We start from the raw sequence: 17,571 nt of genomic DNA, 5'->3' as shown, positions 1-17,571 counted from the left end.
ACACACAGACACGCACACATGCAGGCAGACACGCACGCACACACAAACACACACACTCGATATTTTCACCTCACAATAACTGACGCTCATTAATATCAACATATACTGGCTTTTTTCTTCTGGAGTAAAGTGAACATATTAATATTAATATTTTTATAACGCAGACTCGTCGTGTCGTGTTTTCTCTTCAGCAAATGCAGAAATAAAATACAGATTTCATTGTTCAAAATAAGAAAAACACTTCCGTTATGTGAAACACGGCACATTTGTGACGTAGGCGACGTTTGGTGCTGATATAATTAAACTGTCGATATTCTAAATGTTTTTACAGAAATATCAGCTTCGTTCATATTCAGTCTGCCTGGATATTTATTTACTATGTCATATTTTAAATAAATGACTTAATATCTCAAAATAATGACTTTATATCTCAAAATTATGACTAATTATGTTAAAATGACTTTACATCTCAAAATAATGACTTTATTGACTAAATATGTTAAAATAATGACTTAATATCTCAAAATAATGACTTTAATGACTAAATATGTTAAAATAATGTGTTAATATCTCTCCAAAAATGACTTTAATGACACAGTATGTAAAAATGATGACTTTATATCTCAAAATAATGACTTAGTTTCTCAAAATAATGACTTTAATGACTAAATATCTCAAAATAAAGACTATATCTCAAGCCCTCTTCAGACGTTGACATAACTTTAAATAAATGTCAGTTTTAATATAAATATAATAATATATAATTGTCTCTAGAGTTAAACACTCACTCTCCTCAGGTCAGGGACTTCTGATAAATGTCAGTTTTAATATAAATATAATAATATATAATTGTCTTTAGGGTTAAACAAAGACTCACCTCAGGTCAGGGACTTCTGATAAATGTCAGTTTTAATATAAATAGATAAATATAATATATAATAATTGTATTTAGAGTTAAACACTCACTCACCTCAGGTCAGGGACTTCTGATAAATGTCAGTTTTAATATAAATAGATAAATATAATAATATATAATTGTATTAAGGGTTAAACAAAGACTCACCTCAGGTCAGGGACGGAAATGAAACATAAACATGAATCACAAGATGGCGCTGAGTGGAAACAGCAGCTCTGATGACGCTGCAACAACACCAGCGAAGAAGAACTCGCCTACCCACAATGCCTCGCTTCCGTCCTTCCTTCCGGTTCCTCCGACCATTCGAGATCTAAGATGGCGGACCGGCGGCGAAGGAGGAGGCGCGCGTTCCAGGACAGCGAGGACGACGACGAGTCCGGTTCGGGCTCGGACAGCGGGAAGTCGGACTCGTCGACGACCAAGACCCGCGTGAAGGACCCCGAGCCCCCGGAGGTGACGGTGCCGCGGCCCGAGCCGAAGATCGACGCGGAGTCCGAGTGTGTGAGTAGCCGAGCGGCCGGAGACGGCGACACACACACACACACCGCAGCCGTTGGAACTTTTTTTTTTTCCCGCGGGTCGATGTCACCGAGGGGGGGACACGGAAAGAGGCCGTGTGAGGGTGGACACCGGCGGCTGCGGGCTCCGGCAGCAGGCGGCGTCTGCGCCGGGCGGATTTACCGCCTAACACCGGAGCTAAAGTGTATTTATATCTGTTATTTAACTCTTCCTGCTCTAAAGCAACGGTCACGGTCCCACTGTGACGTCATTAATAATACATATGACGTCACTTCGGGCACTTACGTGTATGGGCCTTTAAATTAAACACATCTCTACGTTTATATTTTAGATGTTTAGAGTAAAAATTAAAGGTCGGATACGCAGAAAGAGCGGAACTCCGCCATCTTGTGTCTCAGGGTCGTCATCGCAGCATCAAAACATAAGTCCAGCTGCCGGGTTGCCAGGTTGGTCAGCCCCGGTGTTGTGCCCTGTTCTGAACCCCCTTTCTACCGGTCAATCCGGCTGTTCAGTGACGTAACACCCTTTCAAAATAAGACTTCCGGGTCCAAACGCTCCATTGAAACCAAACAGAACCAACGTCCGAGCATCTCTGTGGTCAGTTTGACTCTTTTTCATCCATTAAGAGGTCAAAGGTCAAAAACTCAGATCTGTTTTCAGCACTGTGGCGTTGGAGAAACACGAGGCTCGGGGCCTAAACTGGTCGCTCCTCTCGTCCGTCTGGACGCAAAGTGGTTTCAGGAGCTTGAGCCAATCAGGTTTCAGAGACGTGACGTAGCCGAGAAGCGACTGTTGTGATTCAACAACAATGGCGTCTCTCATGGAGGAAGCAGGCGCCAACATGGACGCTGCTGTTTCATCGTGTTTCCAATCACGAGAATCTTTCTTCTTTTATGGCGCCCTCCCACTGTGCCTCCGTCCCGTGCCCCGTGCTTTAGGGTCCTTGCCCCCCCTCCAGGCCCGTTTGTACTCACACTACCTGGGCCTCGGAGAATGCTTCTTGCTGCCTATACGTCATCACGCCGTAACACGTCACACCTATTGATGACGTCATGGCGATGCGTGGCTTTGTTTCCAGATCTTTCCGTAGACCTCTGAGTTTTTGTGCGTCTTGTCGACTGTTTTTGAATCTTTTCATCGACCAAATCTGCAGTAAACACTCCACCTCCGCATCACACCAACGTGAACCTTTCACCGCCATTGTTTGAAATGTCCGCGCATGGTCCCTCCTTCTTTTTTCTACGTCCCAACAGGCGCACAGGAAATGACCTCAGAACCGCCGTAGGCCTCGTGCTCGTACACGTGCGCACGCTCGTGCTCGTACACGTGCAAACGTGCTTTACTAAAGCCCACCTCTCCCAAACGGGCCGTGGACGGCAAGCGTGCCGCTCCTAGACGTGGTACGGTTGCACTCACACTGGTCAAAGGAACCAGACTTTAGCCGTGACACGTGCTGGGGCACGACACGGAGGCACAGTGGGAGGGCGCCCTAAAGAACCAGAGAATGGCTCTGAAGACTTTTGGTGGAAACAGGTTTTCACCCGTCGCTCTCATCAGCGTCGCCAGTTTGTTTCCATGTGAGCGGTTGAAGTAGCACGTCAGCACGACAGGTGGTTTGTCCAATCACATGCAAGGATTTCCTGACGTCACTTTGCTGTGGAACGACCCAAACTCAGCTGGAGAGAGTCGGGTTCGCTCAGACCGGCTTGGACCCAGAAATCTTATTTTGAAAGGAGCTCGTCACCATCTACGGGCGTTCACTTAACCTGGTCCTACTGTGGTTAAGTGAACACCCGAGTTAAGCCGCACCCGCCGGTCATTGCGGCCCCTGAACGCCTCACGTCTGTATCTGTGAGTTCTGTGTTTGCTGACGTTGTTCTGTGTCTTTGCAGGAGAGTGAAGAAGGTCTGGGAGAAGGTGAGGCCTCTGTAACGTCACACACACGTCCGTGTCTCAGGGTGTTTGCTGCCTAATGAACCACGTGTGCGTCTGTTTTGTTGCAGCCGTCCTCTCCGACTACGAGAGCGCCGACCCAGAAGACAACGGTTCCCATTCAGAGGTGAAACGCAGCTCCTTCATATGAACGCAGTGTAAGTGGCGTTCACTTAGCGTGCAGTGAGTTAACCTGCGTGTTCCCTCAGGGCGCGGAGGAGGAAGAGGAGGCGGAGCAGTACAGCGACGAAGAGGCCGCAGCAGCCAGCGAGCCCAAGCCCTCTGATGCCGCCGCCCCGACAAAGGCGGTAGAGGAGGAGGAGGCGGAGGTGGTGGAGGTGGATCAGCAGGAGGAAGAGGAGGAGGAGGAGGAGGAAGAAGAGAAGGAGGCGGAGGGAGGGGGACAGAGCAAAGAGGAGGGGAAGGCCGAGGAGAAAGGGAACCTCGAGGGAGAGAGGCAGAGCGGCGACGGGCAGGTGAGAGTTTACACGCTCAGGGTGTCTCCACGCTAACGCTGCATCCACGCGTTCCCTGGACGCGCTCCCTGGACGCGCAACTTTGGACGCGCTCCCCGGACGCGCTCCTAAGACGCTCCCGTGTCCAGCGTCTGGAAGTCGTTCCTCCGACCTTTGTTGCGTTCCTGAGCGTTAAGTCGTAACGTGGGAACATACAGATGTGCTTTATTGCTCCGAGCGGTTGAAACAACACAGTCGTGATCCATCACCGGAAAATGAACAATGATTTATCGATTAGTCTTTTTGTTTTTTTAATATTTATAAATGCCATAAAAGTTTTTCCTCAATGAAATATTTAAAAAAGGACTTTTATCAGACGAGAGCGTGAAATAGAAGCGTCTCAGAACGACGTCACAGTCACGTTAAACGTCACCGGGCTGAGAAAAGATCACGGATCCGATCTGCAGCGTTTGTGCACGTGCTTTAGATCCTTCATGTTGAAAAGTCTGACGACACGTTTTCAAACCCCTACTCCTTTCATTTCTGATCTTTCTGCTGTTATGAAACACAATTTGAGTTTAAAGCATAAAACCTTCCCCTTTAACGTGATGAGCTGCTGGAACAGCTGCTTAGAAACAGCCGTGAAACCACGTCACACAGTAACGCAACAAGAATCCAAACAGCTGATATTTGCCTAATCAGGGGTCTTTAACCAGGGTCTGTGGCGTGGCGTTGAAGCGGTTCATCGTTGTCGTGTGTCGGCTTCGCAGTACTGTTAATTTTGCCGTCTTTAGTTTGAAACCGCCCCGCGCAAAACTTCGTCCTGACCTCTTCTTCTTCTTCTTCTTCACCTCCGTTTGTTTACGCTGGAGCTCTGCGGCGGCTCGCAGTCGGCCGAGTGTTTCCTTTCCTCTGTAAACGTGAGACTGTTGTGTCGTTCCCCTGTGACGTTTACTGGACGTGACGTTAATGTGTCGGTCTGTCGCTCTGTCATCATCGTGGCGTTCTAACTGATGTCCCCCCCCCTCCTCGCAGGAGTCGACGGACGAGCCGGAGACAAAGGCGGGCGGGAAACCTGGACAGAAGCTCGACGACGACGAGGACCGGAAGAACCCGGCCTACATCCCCAGGAAGGGGCTGTTCTTCGAGCACGATGTGCGAGGACACGCGCAGGAGGAGGAGAGGTGCGTGTTCGTCCCCGATCCTCAAACACAAACGTCCTGACAGTGAACACAACACTCAAAAGTCCACTTACACACTTCTGTGTCGTCTGTGTCTCCTCAGGCCCAAAGGCAGGAACAGGAAGCTGTGGAAGGACGAGGGTCGCTGGGAGCACGACAGGTTCAGGGAGGAGGAGCAGGCGCCCAAGAGCCGCGAGGAGCTCATCGCCATCTACGGCTACGACATCAGAAACGGCGGCGGCTCCGGGGAGCGGCCGTACCGACAACGCAGGCCGAGGTGAGCGAGAACCACGGGTCCATCTCGAAGTCAGTGAACGCACCGCCGCTCCTTTACGCCCCCGTGTTCATGAAACACACACATTTAAGAGTGTGTGTGAGTGTGTGTGCCCTTCAATAACAGCTGTGATCTGAGCTGTGTGTGACGTGAGCGCGTTTGTCTCCGCAGACAGACGTCCCCCAGCCGAGACAAGCGCTGGACGAGAGACGGAGGAGGAGGAGAGCGTCCGGTGCGATCCTGGCAGAGCGGGGGAGGAGGAGGAGGAGGAGGTCCGCAGCGAGGAGGAGCTCCACCTCCGTCCAGCCACCCCTCCTCCACATCCCCCTCCTCGCTCCCGCTGTCGTCGGCTCAGCGTGGCGGCCACCCCTCCAGACCGCCGCCCTCCCGCAGCAGACCCCCCCACCAGAACCACATGCACGTGCCGCCTCAGGCCCAGTACAGGAATAACGAGTCCGCCCAGATGCACCCCAGAGAACGCCAGGGCCCTAGAGCTCCGTGTGACCCTGCAGGAGACAGGGGCGTGGGCAGCAGGGTGGGGCGCGGCGGCGGTGGGAGGGGCCCCCCTGTGGTCGTCGAGGACGTCACCGTCAGCCCCGGAGGCGTTAGGGAACAGGACGTCAGCACTGTAACGGCGGCGGTGTCGTCGCCGCAGCCGAACGTGTACCAGTCGGCGTCGCCGAGACGACAGCAGCAGGAACAGCGAGGGAGCGCCGACAGGTCTGCGTCGGGATTGGCCGCTCCCCCCTCCGCCTCCGACCCCTCCCTGCAGTCGCCCTCGCCGACCAATCGGGAAGCCTCCCCGCCCACGGAACGGCCGGTGGAGCGTAAATCTTACGCTCTGGCTCGCAGGACTCGCTCTCGGCCCGCCGACCTGGGCAGCAAACAGCCGTCCATGGAGGAGTCCGCCGCCGCAGGGAACGCCGCCGGGGGAGGGAAGAGCTGGGCGGGAGCGGGCGACGGGCCGAGCCAGGCGGGAGGAGGGGGAGGGGGAGGAGGGGCGCTGGCGGAGCTGGACCAGGACGTGGCTCGACTCAGTCTGGCGGGACAGAACTGGAACCAGAACCCGACGTCCTACATCCGGTCTGAGATGAGAGGTGAGGCGAGCGTCACTGATGACATCACACTTCCTCCTCTGATCACATGATCGTTGTTTTGTGCGGTTCTGAATCTGCTGTTAAACCCAGAAGCACTGACCCCCCCTCTGTGTCCTCAGGCCTCCCCAGCGCCATGCACATCCCCGGCGGCCCGCCTCCGTTCTCCGGCCTGGAGGAGATGGGCGTCGGCTCCAACCGGGCCAAACGCTACTCGTCCCAGCGGCAGAGGGCCGTGCCTGAGCCGGCGCCGCCCATGCACCTGGGCGTGATGGAGGGACACTACTACGAACCCAGTAAGACCGCTGACCTCCACATGTGTGAACGGGTTCTCTGGGTCCAGATGGATGTAAACAGGTTCTCTGGGTCCAGATGGATGTAAACAGGTTCTCTGGGTCCAGATGAATGTAAACAGGTTCTCTGGGTCCAGATGGATGTAAACAGGTTCTCTGGGTCCAGATGAATGTAAACAGGTTCTGTGGGTCCAGATGAATGTAAACAGGTTCTGGGTCCAGATGGATGTAAACGGGTTCTCTGGGTCCAGATGGATGTAAACAGGTTCTCTGGGTCCAGATGAATGTAAACAGGTTCTGGGTCCAGATGGATGTAAACGGGTTCTCTGGGTCCAGATGGATGTAAACGGGTTCTCTGGGTCCAGATGAATGTAAACAGGTTCTGGGTCCAGATGGATGTAAACAGGTTCTCTGGGTCCAGATGGATGTAAACAGGTTCTCTGGGTCCAGATGGATGTAAACAGGTTCTGGGTCCAGATGAATGTAAACAGGTTCTGGGTCCAGATGGATGTAAACAGGTTCTCTGGGTCCAGATGGATGTAAACAGGTTCTCTGGGTCCAGATGAATGTAAACAGGTTCTCTGGGTCCAGATGAAAACCCAAAGATCTAAATGTCCGTCAGATCTGAACCGGTTCAGATCCAGAACCATCATAAAGATCCGGTTCTCTCATAAATCTGTAAACATGTAAAGTTCTGGTCGTGGACTCGTCTCTGACGTTCACGTGGACTCGGATCAGGTCTGGAGTAAAACCAGAACCATTCAGCATCAGAAGGTTCTGCTGCAGAACGTTCATGCTCACACCGCGGGTTCCTCCTCCTCACCAGCAGAGGGCGCCCTCCCACTGTGCCTCCGTCCCGTGCCCCAGCACGTGTCACGGCTAAAGTCTGGTTCCTTTGCCCAGTGTGAGTGCAACCGTACCACGTCTAGGAGCGGCACGCTTGCCGTCCACGGCCCGTTTGGGAGAGGTGGGCTTTAGTAAAGCACGTTTGCACGTGTACGAGCACGAGCGTGCGCACGTGTACGAGCACGAGCGTGCGCACGTGCACGAGCACGAGGCCTACGGCGGTTCTGAGGTCATTTCCTGTGCGCCTGTTGGGACGTAGAAAAAAGAAGGAGGGACCATGCGCGGACATTTCAAACAATGGCGGTGAAAGGTTCACGTTGGTGTGATGCGGAGGTGGAGTGTTTACTGCAGATTTGGTCGATGAAAAGATTCAAAAACAGTCGACAAGACGCACAAAAACTCCGAGGTCTACGGAAAGATCTGGAAACAAAGCCACGCATCGCCATGACGTCATCAATGCGTGTGACGTGTTACGGCGTGATGACGTATAGGCAGCAAGAAGCATTCTCCGAGGCCCAGGTAGTGTGAGTACAAACGGGCCTGGAGGGGGGGACAAGGACCCTAAAGCACGGGGCACGGGACGGAGGCACAGTGGGAGGGCACTCTAACCTGTGACGGAGGAACAGTGGGAGGGCACTCTAACCTGTGACGGCGGCACAGTGGGAGGGCGCTCTAACCTGTGACAGAGGAACAGTGGGAGGGCGCTCTAACCTGTGACGGAGGAACAGTGGGAGGGCGCTCTAACCTGTGACGGAGGCACAGTGGGAGGGCGCTCTAACCTGTGACGGAGGCACAGTGGGAGGGCGCCCTGAGTGACAGTCTGTGACCTGTGTGTGTTTGTGTTTGTTTCAGTGTCGTACCAGGGACCAATCTACGGCCACGGGGACGGCCCCGCCCCCATCGCGCCCCAGGGCATGCTGGTCCAGCCGGAGATGCACCTCCCTCACCCCGGTCAGTGCCACTTAGTCCTGGTTCTGTTGTTTTTTTAGGATGAAGTTCCAGGTTTAATCTCCTCTTCCTCTTTCTCCTCCTCTTCCTCCTCTTCCTCCTCTTCCTCCTCCTCTTCCTCCTCTTCCTCCTCCTCTTCCTCCTCCTCCTCTTCCTCCTCCTCTTCCTTCTCTTCCTCCTCCTCCTCCTCTTCCTCCTCTTCCTCCTCCTCTTCCTCCTCCTCCTCTTCCTCCTCCTCTTCCTTCTCTTCCTCCTCCTCCTCCTTCTCTTCCTCCTCCTCCTCCTCTTACTCCTCCTCCTTCTCTTCCTCCTCCTCTTACTCTTCCTCCTCCTCTTCCTCCTCTTCCTCCTCCTCTTCCTCCTCCTCCTCTTCCTCCTCCTCTTACTCTTCCTCCTCCTCCTCCTCTTCCTTCTCTTCCTCCTCTTCCTTCTTTTCCTCCCCTCCTCTTCCTCCTCCTCTTCCTCCTCCTCCTCCTCCTCTTCCTCCTCTCCTCCTCTTCCTCCTCCTCTTCCTCCTCCTCCTCCTCTTCCTCCTCCTCTTCCTCCTCCTCCTCTTCCTCTTCCTCCTCTTCCTTCTCCTCTCCTCCTCCTCTTCCTCCTCCTCAGGGCTCCATCCCCACCAATCAGGCGGCCCGATCGCTAACCCCGCCCTCTACGGAGGCCCGCCTGTGTCTCTGTCGCCGGGGCAACCGCAGCAGCTGCTGCCGCCGCCTTTCTACCCTCCACCGGGGGTCGTGACCTTCCCTTACCCCGCCATGTACCAGACGCCACAGGTACACGGTTCAAACCCCACAATGATAAAAATAATAATGAAATAATACAAATGATACTAATGAGTGTGTGTGTGTGTGTGTGTGTGTGTGTGTGTGTGTGTGTGTGTGTGTGTGTGTGTGTGTGTCTCTCCCTCTCTGTGTGTGTGTGTGTGTGTGTCTCTCTCTCTGTGTGTGTGTGTCTGTGTCTCTCTCTGTGTGTGTGTGTGTGTGTGTGTGTCTCTCTCTGCGTGTGTGTGTGTCTGTGTGTGTCTCTGTGTGTGTGTGTGTGTGTCTCAGGCTCAGGCCCAGGTGACCTACGGAGGTGTGACGTACTACGACACCATGCAGCAGCAGGCTCAGCCCAAACCTTCGCCCCCCCGCCGCACCTCCCAGCCCGTCACCGTCAAGCCCCCCCCTCCAGAGGTGCACTTCGCCTCCGAGTGACCCCGCCCCCTCAGCCCCCCCCCCAGTCTCAGCCTCACTGACGTCCCACGACTACAGGTGAGCGCGCTGCGTACGTGCGTGTGTTTCACACTAAAGTCGCAGTTTCACACTAAAGTCGCAGTTTTTTACGCTAAAGTCGCAGTTTTTACACTAAAGTCGTAGTTTTTTACGCTAAAGTCGCAGTTTTTACACTAAAGTCGCAGTTTTTTACACTAAAGTCGTAGTTTTTACACTAAAGTCGTAGTTTTTTACACTAAAGTCGCAGTTTTTTACACTAAAGTTGTAGTTTTTTACACTAAAGTTGTAGTTTTTTACACTAAAGTTGTAGTTTTTTACACTAAAGTCGTAGTTTTTACACTAAAGTCGTAGTTTTTACACTAAAGTCGTAATTTTTTACACTAAAGTCGCAGTTTTTTACACTAAAGTCGCAGTTTTTTACACTAAAGTCGCAGTTTTTTACACTAAAGTCGCAGTTTTTTACACTAAAGTCGCAGTTTTTACACTAAAGTCGCAGTTTTTTACACTTAAGTCGTAGTTTTTACACTAAAGTCGCAGTTTTTTACACTTAAGTCGCAGTTTTTTACACTAAAGTCGCAGTTTTTTACACTAAAGTCGCAGTTTTTTTACACTAAAGTCGCAGTTTTTTACACTAAAGTCGCAGTTTTTACACTAAAGTCGCAGTTTTTACACTAAAGTCGCAGTTTTTTTACACTAAAGTCGCAGTTTTTTACACTAAAGTCGTAGTTTTTACACTAAAGTCGTAGTTTTTTACACTAAAGTCGCAGTTTTTTACACTAAAGTCGCAGTTTTTTTACACTAAAGTCGCAGTTTTTTACACTAAAGTCGCAGTTTTTTACACTAAAGTCGCAGTTTTTTACACTAAAGTCGCAGTTTTTTACACTAAAGTCGCAGTTTTTTACACTAAAGTTGCAGTTTTTTACACTAAAGTCGCAGTTTTTTACACTAAAGTCGCAGTTTTTTAACACTAAAGTCGCAGTTTTTTACACTAAAGTCGTAGTTTTTACACTAAAGTCGTAGTTTTTACACTAAAGTCGTAGTTTTTTACACTAAAGTCGCAGTTTTTTACACTAAAGTCGCAGTTTTTTTACACTAAAGTCGCAGTTTTTTACACTAAAGTCGCAGTTTTTTACACTAAAGTCGCAGTTTTTTTACACTAAAGTCGCAGTTTTTTACACTAAAGTCGCAGTTTTTTACACTAAAGTCGCAGTTTTTTACACTAAAGTCGCAGTTTTTTACACTAAAGTCGCAGTTTTTACACTAAAGTTGTAGTTTTTTCAGGTTTGAGTCTTTGAATCTTTGAGTCTTTGAGTCTGGATCCATCTGAGCAGGTTCTCCCTCCGTGTGTTCGCAGGAGCGGGAGCGGGTCCTCACCAGAACCAGATCCAGGGTCGGGTCTGGACCCTGCAGGCGACCCTCAGCAGCTGGAACATGACTCTGTCCTCTTTACTCGTCTTCTCCTCTTTGTTTGGACCCGTAACGGCGCTGTGGCGGCGGCGGCGCGTCAGACTGTCCCGTAACCAACGTGTCTTTGAGCGGGTTCGAACCCTTTAGGAGCATTTAACGCCACGGAGCCGCCGGCGTGGAGCTCTGAGACGCTGGGCTGCGAGTTGTGAAGGGCTGAAGGTATTTTTGTTAGTTTGGTGTCGGGCTGAATCCCGACGGTTAGCAACGGTTCGATCCCTCTGCTCCGACAGGAAACAGGAAGTTGATCTGTGTCTTTTTTTCCATACAGAAGTTTAAATAAACAGAATTCACGTGCAGTCGGAGGTCGTTTGTGTCTGAACGCCGCTCAGAGGCGTCACAGCTGAGCCGGCGCTTCCTCCCGTCCCGTCACAGCCGGAGCTTTACGTTGGTGCGTGTCCTCCGCAGCAGGCGGGCGGGCGGGTCCTCGTGGTCGTCACTGTCACTGTAAAGGTCAAACTCTGGCTCCGCCCACACGACGGCGTCTCTATCTCCAGACGCTTCGTCGTGATCTGGTGATTTTTCTTTTCCTCAGTTTAAATCGTAAAAAACGATGAAAACAAACGTCACGATTCAAAATTTAAATAAAAATAAACTTTATTTAACTTTAAAAAGTCGTCTTCAGCGACGCGGAGCCCGAACATGACGTCGTTATTTCAGGATTCTCGCTCATTTACGAAGTTCTGAGTCAGTGTTTGGAGAAACGTCTTTATTTCAAGATGCTATTTTATATATTTAGAAATATTACGTCATAGTTCTACGTCTTTATTTTCAAAAACTACGTCTTTATTTAGACAAACTTCGTGAATATCTTGAGATGACGGCGCGTTATCTCCAAATAATGACGTAATGTCTTAAATATGAAAGTTCTACGTTAATATTTGGAGAAAATTCGTCATGTTTCGAAATATCACGCCATTATTTTGCAATTCTACGTCTTTATCTCAAAATACTTTTGTCATATTTCTAAATATTACGTTAATATTTGGAGATATTACGCCATTATTTCAATATGCTAGTATCGTGTCCTAGAATCTTGAAATAATGACGTAGAATTGCGAAATAAAGACGTAGAACTCAGAAATACTTTGTCATTGTTTCGGAGTTCGGAATTTTCGGAATTCGAGATACCACGCCATTTTTTCGCAATTCACGATTCAAATATCACGCCATTACTTCAAGATACTAGGTCACGAAGTTTCTCTAAATAATGACGTAATGTTTCAAGACACTACGTCTTTATTCTTAAGTTCGAGATATTACGTCTTTTTTTCGCAATGCTACGTCATTATCTCAAAATACTTCGTCATATTTGGAGATAATTCGCCATTATTTCGCAATTCTACGTCATTATTTCAAGATTCTAGTATCGTGACCTAGAACCATGAAATAATGGCGTAAGATTTAGAAACATGACAAAGAATCTTGAAATAAAGACGAAGTTTCTCCGAACAATGACGAAGTGTTTCGGAGTTCTACGTCATTATTTGGAGAAACTTCGTTTTTTACGTCGATTCTACGTCTTTATTTCTTTAATTCGAGACACCAAGCCACTTTTTTCGGAATTCTACGTCTTTTTTTAAGATTTGTCGTAATTCTGCGATACTCCGTCATAGTGTGAAGACGCTGCGTCGTGTTAAAGGAACTTTATTGTTTTGCTCTCCGTCGTTTAGAAACTTTGTTGTTTCTTCCGTAACCCGATGTTTCTGATCACGACGTGAATCTTAGTTTATTTTAACGTCGTTTCCGTCTGAAGCCGAACGCTCGTCGTTGTCGTCGCTGTAAATAAAACTCTAAACGTTTGTAGTAGAAGAAGAAGAGTAAAGTGATGATGCGGCGCTCTGACGCCGACGCCTCCGGTTAAATTTCTCTCTCTTATTTTGAAAAGTTTCTTTTTTACACTTTAGTTTTTTAACGACTCCGTTTCCGTTTGTTCGTCAGTTTCTGAGGAAGTTCGTGTTCAAGTCTTTTTTTTGTTTCACGTGAAAGTTTCAGAATAAAGTTTGTTTCATCTGATGAAGACGTTTTTAATCTTTAACGACGAATCAAGAGCCGACGAGTTTAAACGGCAACGATTGTTTCTGACTTTGATCTCAGGATAAAGTTCAGGTTTCAGCTCCTTAATCTCAAGATTTCAACTTTATAAACCAGATTAAAACACTTTTAATCCTTTGATCTCAGGATAAAGTTCAGGTTTCAGCTCCTTAATCTCAAGATTTCAACTTTATAAACCAGATTAAAACACTTTTAATCCTTTGATCTAAAGAGAAAGTTCAGGTTTCAGCTCCTTAATCTCAAGATTTCAACTTTATAAACCAGATTAAAACACTTTTAATCCTTTGATCTAAAGATAAAGTTCAGGTTTCAGCTCCTTAATCCCAAGATTTAAACTTTATAAACCAGATAAAAACACTTTTAATCCTTTGATCTCAGGATAAAGTTCAGGTTTCAGCTCCTTAATCCCAAGATTTAAACTTTATAAACCAGATTAAAACACTTTTAATCCTTTGATCTAAAGATAAAGTTCAGGTTTCAGCTCCTTAATCCCAAGATTTCAACTTTATAAACCAGATTAAAACACTTTTAATCCTTTGATCTAAAGATAAAGTTCAGGTTTCAGCTCCTTAATCCCAAGATTTAAACTTTATAAACCAGATAAAAACACTTTTAATCCTTTGATCTCAGGATAAAGTTCAGGTTTCAGCTCCTTAATCCCAAGATTTAAACTTTATAAACCAGATTAAAACACTTTTAATCCTTTGATCTAAAGATAAAGTTCAGGTTTCAGCTCCTTAATCCCAAGATTTAAACTTTATAAACCAGATTAAAACACTTTTAATCCTTTGATCTCAGGATAAAGTTCAGGTTTCAGCTCCTTAATCCCAAGATTTCAACTTTATAAACTAGATAAAAACACTTTTAATGCTTTGATCTAAAGAGAAAGTTCAGGTTTCAGCTCCTTAATCTCAAGATTTAAACTTTATAAACCAGATAAAAACTCTTTTAATCCTTTGATCTAAGGATAAAGTTCAGGTTTCAGCTCCTTAATCTCAAGATTTCAACTTTGTAAACCAGATAAAAACACTTTTAATGCTTTGATCTAAAGCTAAAGTTCAGGTTTCAGCTCCTTAATCTCAAGATTTAAACTTTATAAACCAGATTAAAACACTTTTAATCTTTTGATCTCAGGATAAAGTTCAGGTTCAGCTCCTTAATCTCAAGATTTCAACTTTATAAACCAGATAAAAACACTTTTAATCCTTTGATCTCAGGATAAAGTTCAGGTTTCAGCTCCTTAATCTCAAGATTTAAACTTTTTAAACCAGATAAAAACACTTTTAATCCTTTGATCTCAGGATAAAGTTCAGGTTTCAGCTCCTTAATCTCAAGATTTAAACTTTATAAACCAGATTAAAACACTTTTAATCCTTTGATCCAAAGAGAAAATTCAGGTTTCAGCTCCTTAATCTCAAGATTTAAACTTTATAAACCAGATTAAAACACTTTTAATCCTTTGATCTCAGGATAAAGTTCAGGTTCAGCTCCTTAATCTCAAGATTTAAACTTTATAAACCAGATAAAAACACTTTTAATCCTTTGATCTAAAGAGAAAGTTCAGGTTTCAGCTCCTTAATCTCAAGATTTAAACTTTATAAACCAGATAAAAACACTTTTAATCCTTTGATCTAAAGAGAAAGTTCAGGTTTCAGCTCCTTAATCCCAAGATTTAAACTTTATAAACCAGATAAAAACACTTTTAATCCTTTAATCTGAAGAGAAAGTTCAGGTTTCAGCTCCTTAATCTCAAGATTTCAACTTTATAAACCAGATTAAAACACTTTTAATCCTTTGATCTAAAGATAAAGTTCAGGTTTCAGCTCCTTAATCCCAAGATTTAAACTTTATAAACCAGATAAAAACACTTTTAATCCTTTGATCTAAAGAGAAAGTTCAGGTTTCAGCTCCTTAATCTCAAGATTTAAACTTTATAAACCAGATAAAAACACTTTTAATCCTTTGATCTCAGGATAAAGTTCAGGTTTCAGCTCCTTAATCTCAGGATTTAAACTTTATAAACCAGATAAAAACACTTTTAATGCTTTGATCTCAGGATAAAGTTCAGGTTTCAGCTCCTTAATCCCAAGATTTCAACTTTATAAACCAGATAAAAACACTTTTAATCCTTTGATCTCAGGATAAAGTTCAGGTTTCAGCTCCTTAATCCCAAGATTTCAACTTTATAAACCAGATAAAAACACTTTTAATCCTTTGATCTCAGGATAAAGTTCAGGTTTCAGCTCCTTAATCCCAAGATTTCAACTTTATAAACCAGATAAAAACACTTTTAATCCTTTGATCTCAGGATAAAGTTCAGGTTTCAGCTCCTTAATCTCAAGATTTCAACTTTATAAACCAGATAAAAACACTTTTAATCCTTTGATCTCAGGATAAAGTTCAGGTTTCAGCTCCTTAATCTCAAGATTTAAACTTTTTAAACCAGATAAAAACACTTTTAATCCTTTGATCTCAGGATAAAGTTCAGGTTTCAGCTCCTTAATCTCAAGATTTAAACTTTATAAACCAGATTAAAACACTTTTAATCCTTTGATCCAAAGAGAAAATTCAGGTTTCAGCTCCTTAATCTCAAGATTTAAACTTTATAAACCAGATTAAAACACTTTTAATCCTTTGATCTCAGGATAAAGTTCAGGTTCAGCTCCTTAATCTCAAGATTTAAACTTTATAAACCAGATAAAAACACTTTTAATCCTTTGATCTAAAGAGAAAGTTCAGGTTTCAGCTCCTTAATCTCAAGATTTAAACTTTATAAACCAGATAAAAACACTTTTAATCCTTTGATCTAAAGAGAAAGTTCAGGTTTCAGCTCCTTAATCCCAAGATTTAAACTTTATAAACCAGATAAAAACACTTTTAATCCTTTAATCTGAAGAGAAAGTTCAGGTTTCAGCTCCTTAATCTCAAGATTTCAACTTTATAAACCAGATTAAAACACTTTTAATCCTTTGATCTAAAGATAAAGTTCAGGTTTCAGCTCCTTAATCCCAAGATTTCAACTTTATAAACCAGATAAAAACACTTTTAATCCTTTGATCTAAAGCTAAAGTTCAGGTTTCAGCTCCTTAATCTCAAGATTTAAACTTTATAAACCAGATAAAAACACTTTTAATCCTTTGATCTCAGGATAAAGTTCAGGTTTCAGCTCCTTAATCTCAAGATTTAAACTTAATAAACCAGATTAAAACACTTTTAATGCTTTGATCTCAGGATAAAGTTCAGGTTTCAGCTCCTTAATCTCAAGATTTCAACTTTATAAACCAGATTAAAACACTTTTAATGCTTTGATCTCAGGATAAAGTTCAGGTTTCAGCTCCTTAATCTCAAGATTTAAACTTTATAAACCAGATTAAAACACTTTTAATCCTTTGATCTAAAGAGAAAGTTCAGGTTTCAGCTCCTTAATCCCAAGATTTCAACTTTATAAACCAGATAAAAACACTTTTAATCCTTTGATCTAAAGCTAAAGTTCAGGTTTCAGCTCCTTAATCCCAAGATTTAAACTTTATAAACCAGATAAAAACACTTTTAATCCTTTGATCTAAAGCTAAAGTTCAGGTTTCAGCTCCTTAATCTCAAGATTTAAACTTTATAAACCAGATAAAAACACTTTTAATCCTTTGATCTAAAGAGAAAGTTCAGGTTTCAGCTCCTTAATCCCAAGATTTAAACTTTATAAACCAGATTAAAACACTTTTAATCCTTTGATCTCAGGATAAAGTTCAGGTTCAGCTCCTTAATCCCAAGATTTAAACTTTATAAACCAGATTAAAACACTTTTAATCCTTTGATCTAAAGAGAAAGTTCAGGTTCAGCTCCTTAATCCCAAGATTTCAACTTTATAAACCAGATTAAAACACTTTTAATCCTTTGATCTAAAGAGAAAGTTCAGGTTCAGCTCCTTAATCCCAAGATTTCAACTTTATAAACCAGATAAAAACACTTTTAATCCTTTGATCTAAAGAGAAAGTTCAGGTTTCAGCTCCTTAATCCTGAGTTTTTGATTCTGTTCATGTTTTTTAATCTCAATGTTTTCATATTTTAACGTAAAAAAGCTCATTTTTAGTTTTTTAATAAGAAAATCTTGGGATTTAAAGATGTTTATTATTTTACTCCTTAATCTCAAGATTTCCATATTTTGGGGTAATTTTTTGTTATTTAATAAGAAAATCCTGTGATTTAATGAGAGTTCATTATGAGTTTATAAAACTAATGTTGTGTTTTCTGGAGATGAGAGAATAATGTTGTGATTCAAAGATGTTTATTATTATAATTATTCGACGCCTCGATCACAAGATTTTCATATTTCGAGGTAAAAATCTTTGTTTTTATTTCTTTATTTCTCAGTTTCACGTTTTT

General features: G+C 44.7%; 1 protein-coding gene across 1 annotated transcript; it reads left to right on the top strand.

Annotated features, from left to right (window-relative positions):
- The first annotated feature begins 1,225 nt into the window (after positions 1-1,225).
- On the top strand, positions 1,226-11,435 carry casc3 (casc3 exon junction complex subunit). The gene is made up of 12 exons (XM_083931105.1): positions 1,226-1,417; positions 3,328-3,352; positions 3,439-3,494; positions 3,577-3,843; positions 4,858-5,006; positions 5,107-5,280; positions 5,449-6,374; positions 6,494-6,667; positions 8,363-8,461; positions 9,065-9,231; positions 9,508-9,711; positions 11,027-11,435. Exons 1-11 carry the CDS (start codon positions 1,232-1,234, stop codon positions 9,652-9,654), a joined length of 2,370 nt encoding a protein of 789 aa, XP_083787231.1. The 5' UTR covers positions 1,226-1,231; the 3' UTR covers positions 9,655-9,711; positions 11,027-11,435.
- The last annotated feature ends 6,136 nt before the right edge of the window (positions 11,436-17,571 follow it).

Source organism: Echiichthys vipera, assembly GCF_963691815.1.
Source record: "Echiichthys vipera genome assembly, chromosome: 17".
NCBI classification, from domain to species: Eukaryota; Metazoa; Chordata; class Actinopteri; order Perciformes; family Trachinidae; genus Echiichthys; species Echiichthys vipera.
Note: the sequence above shows the minus strand (reverse complement) of the source record. Positions and strands in the feature narration are given on the sequence as shown.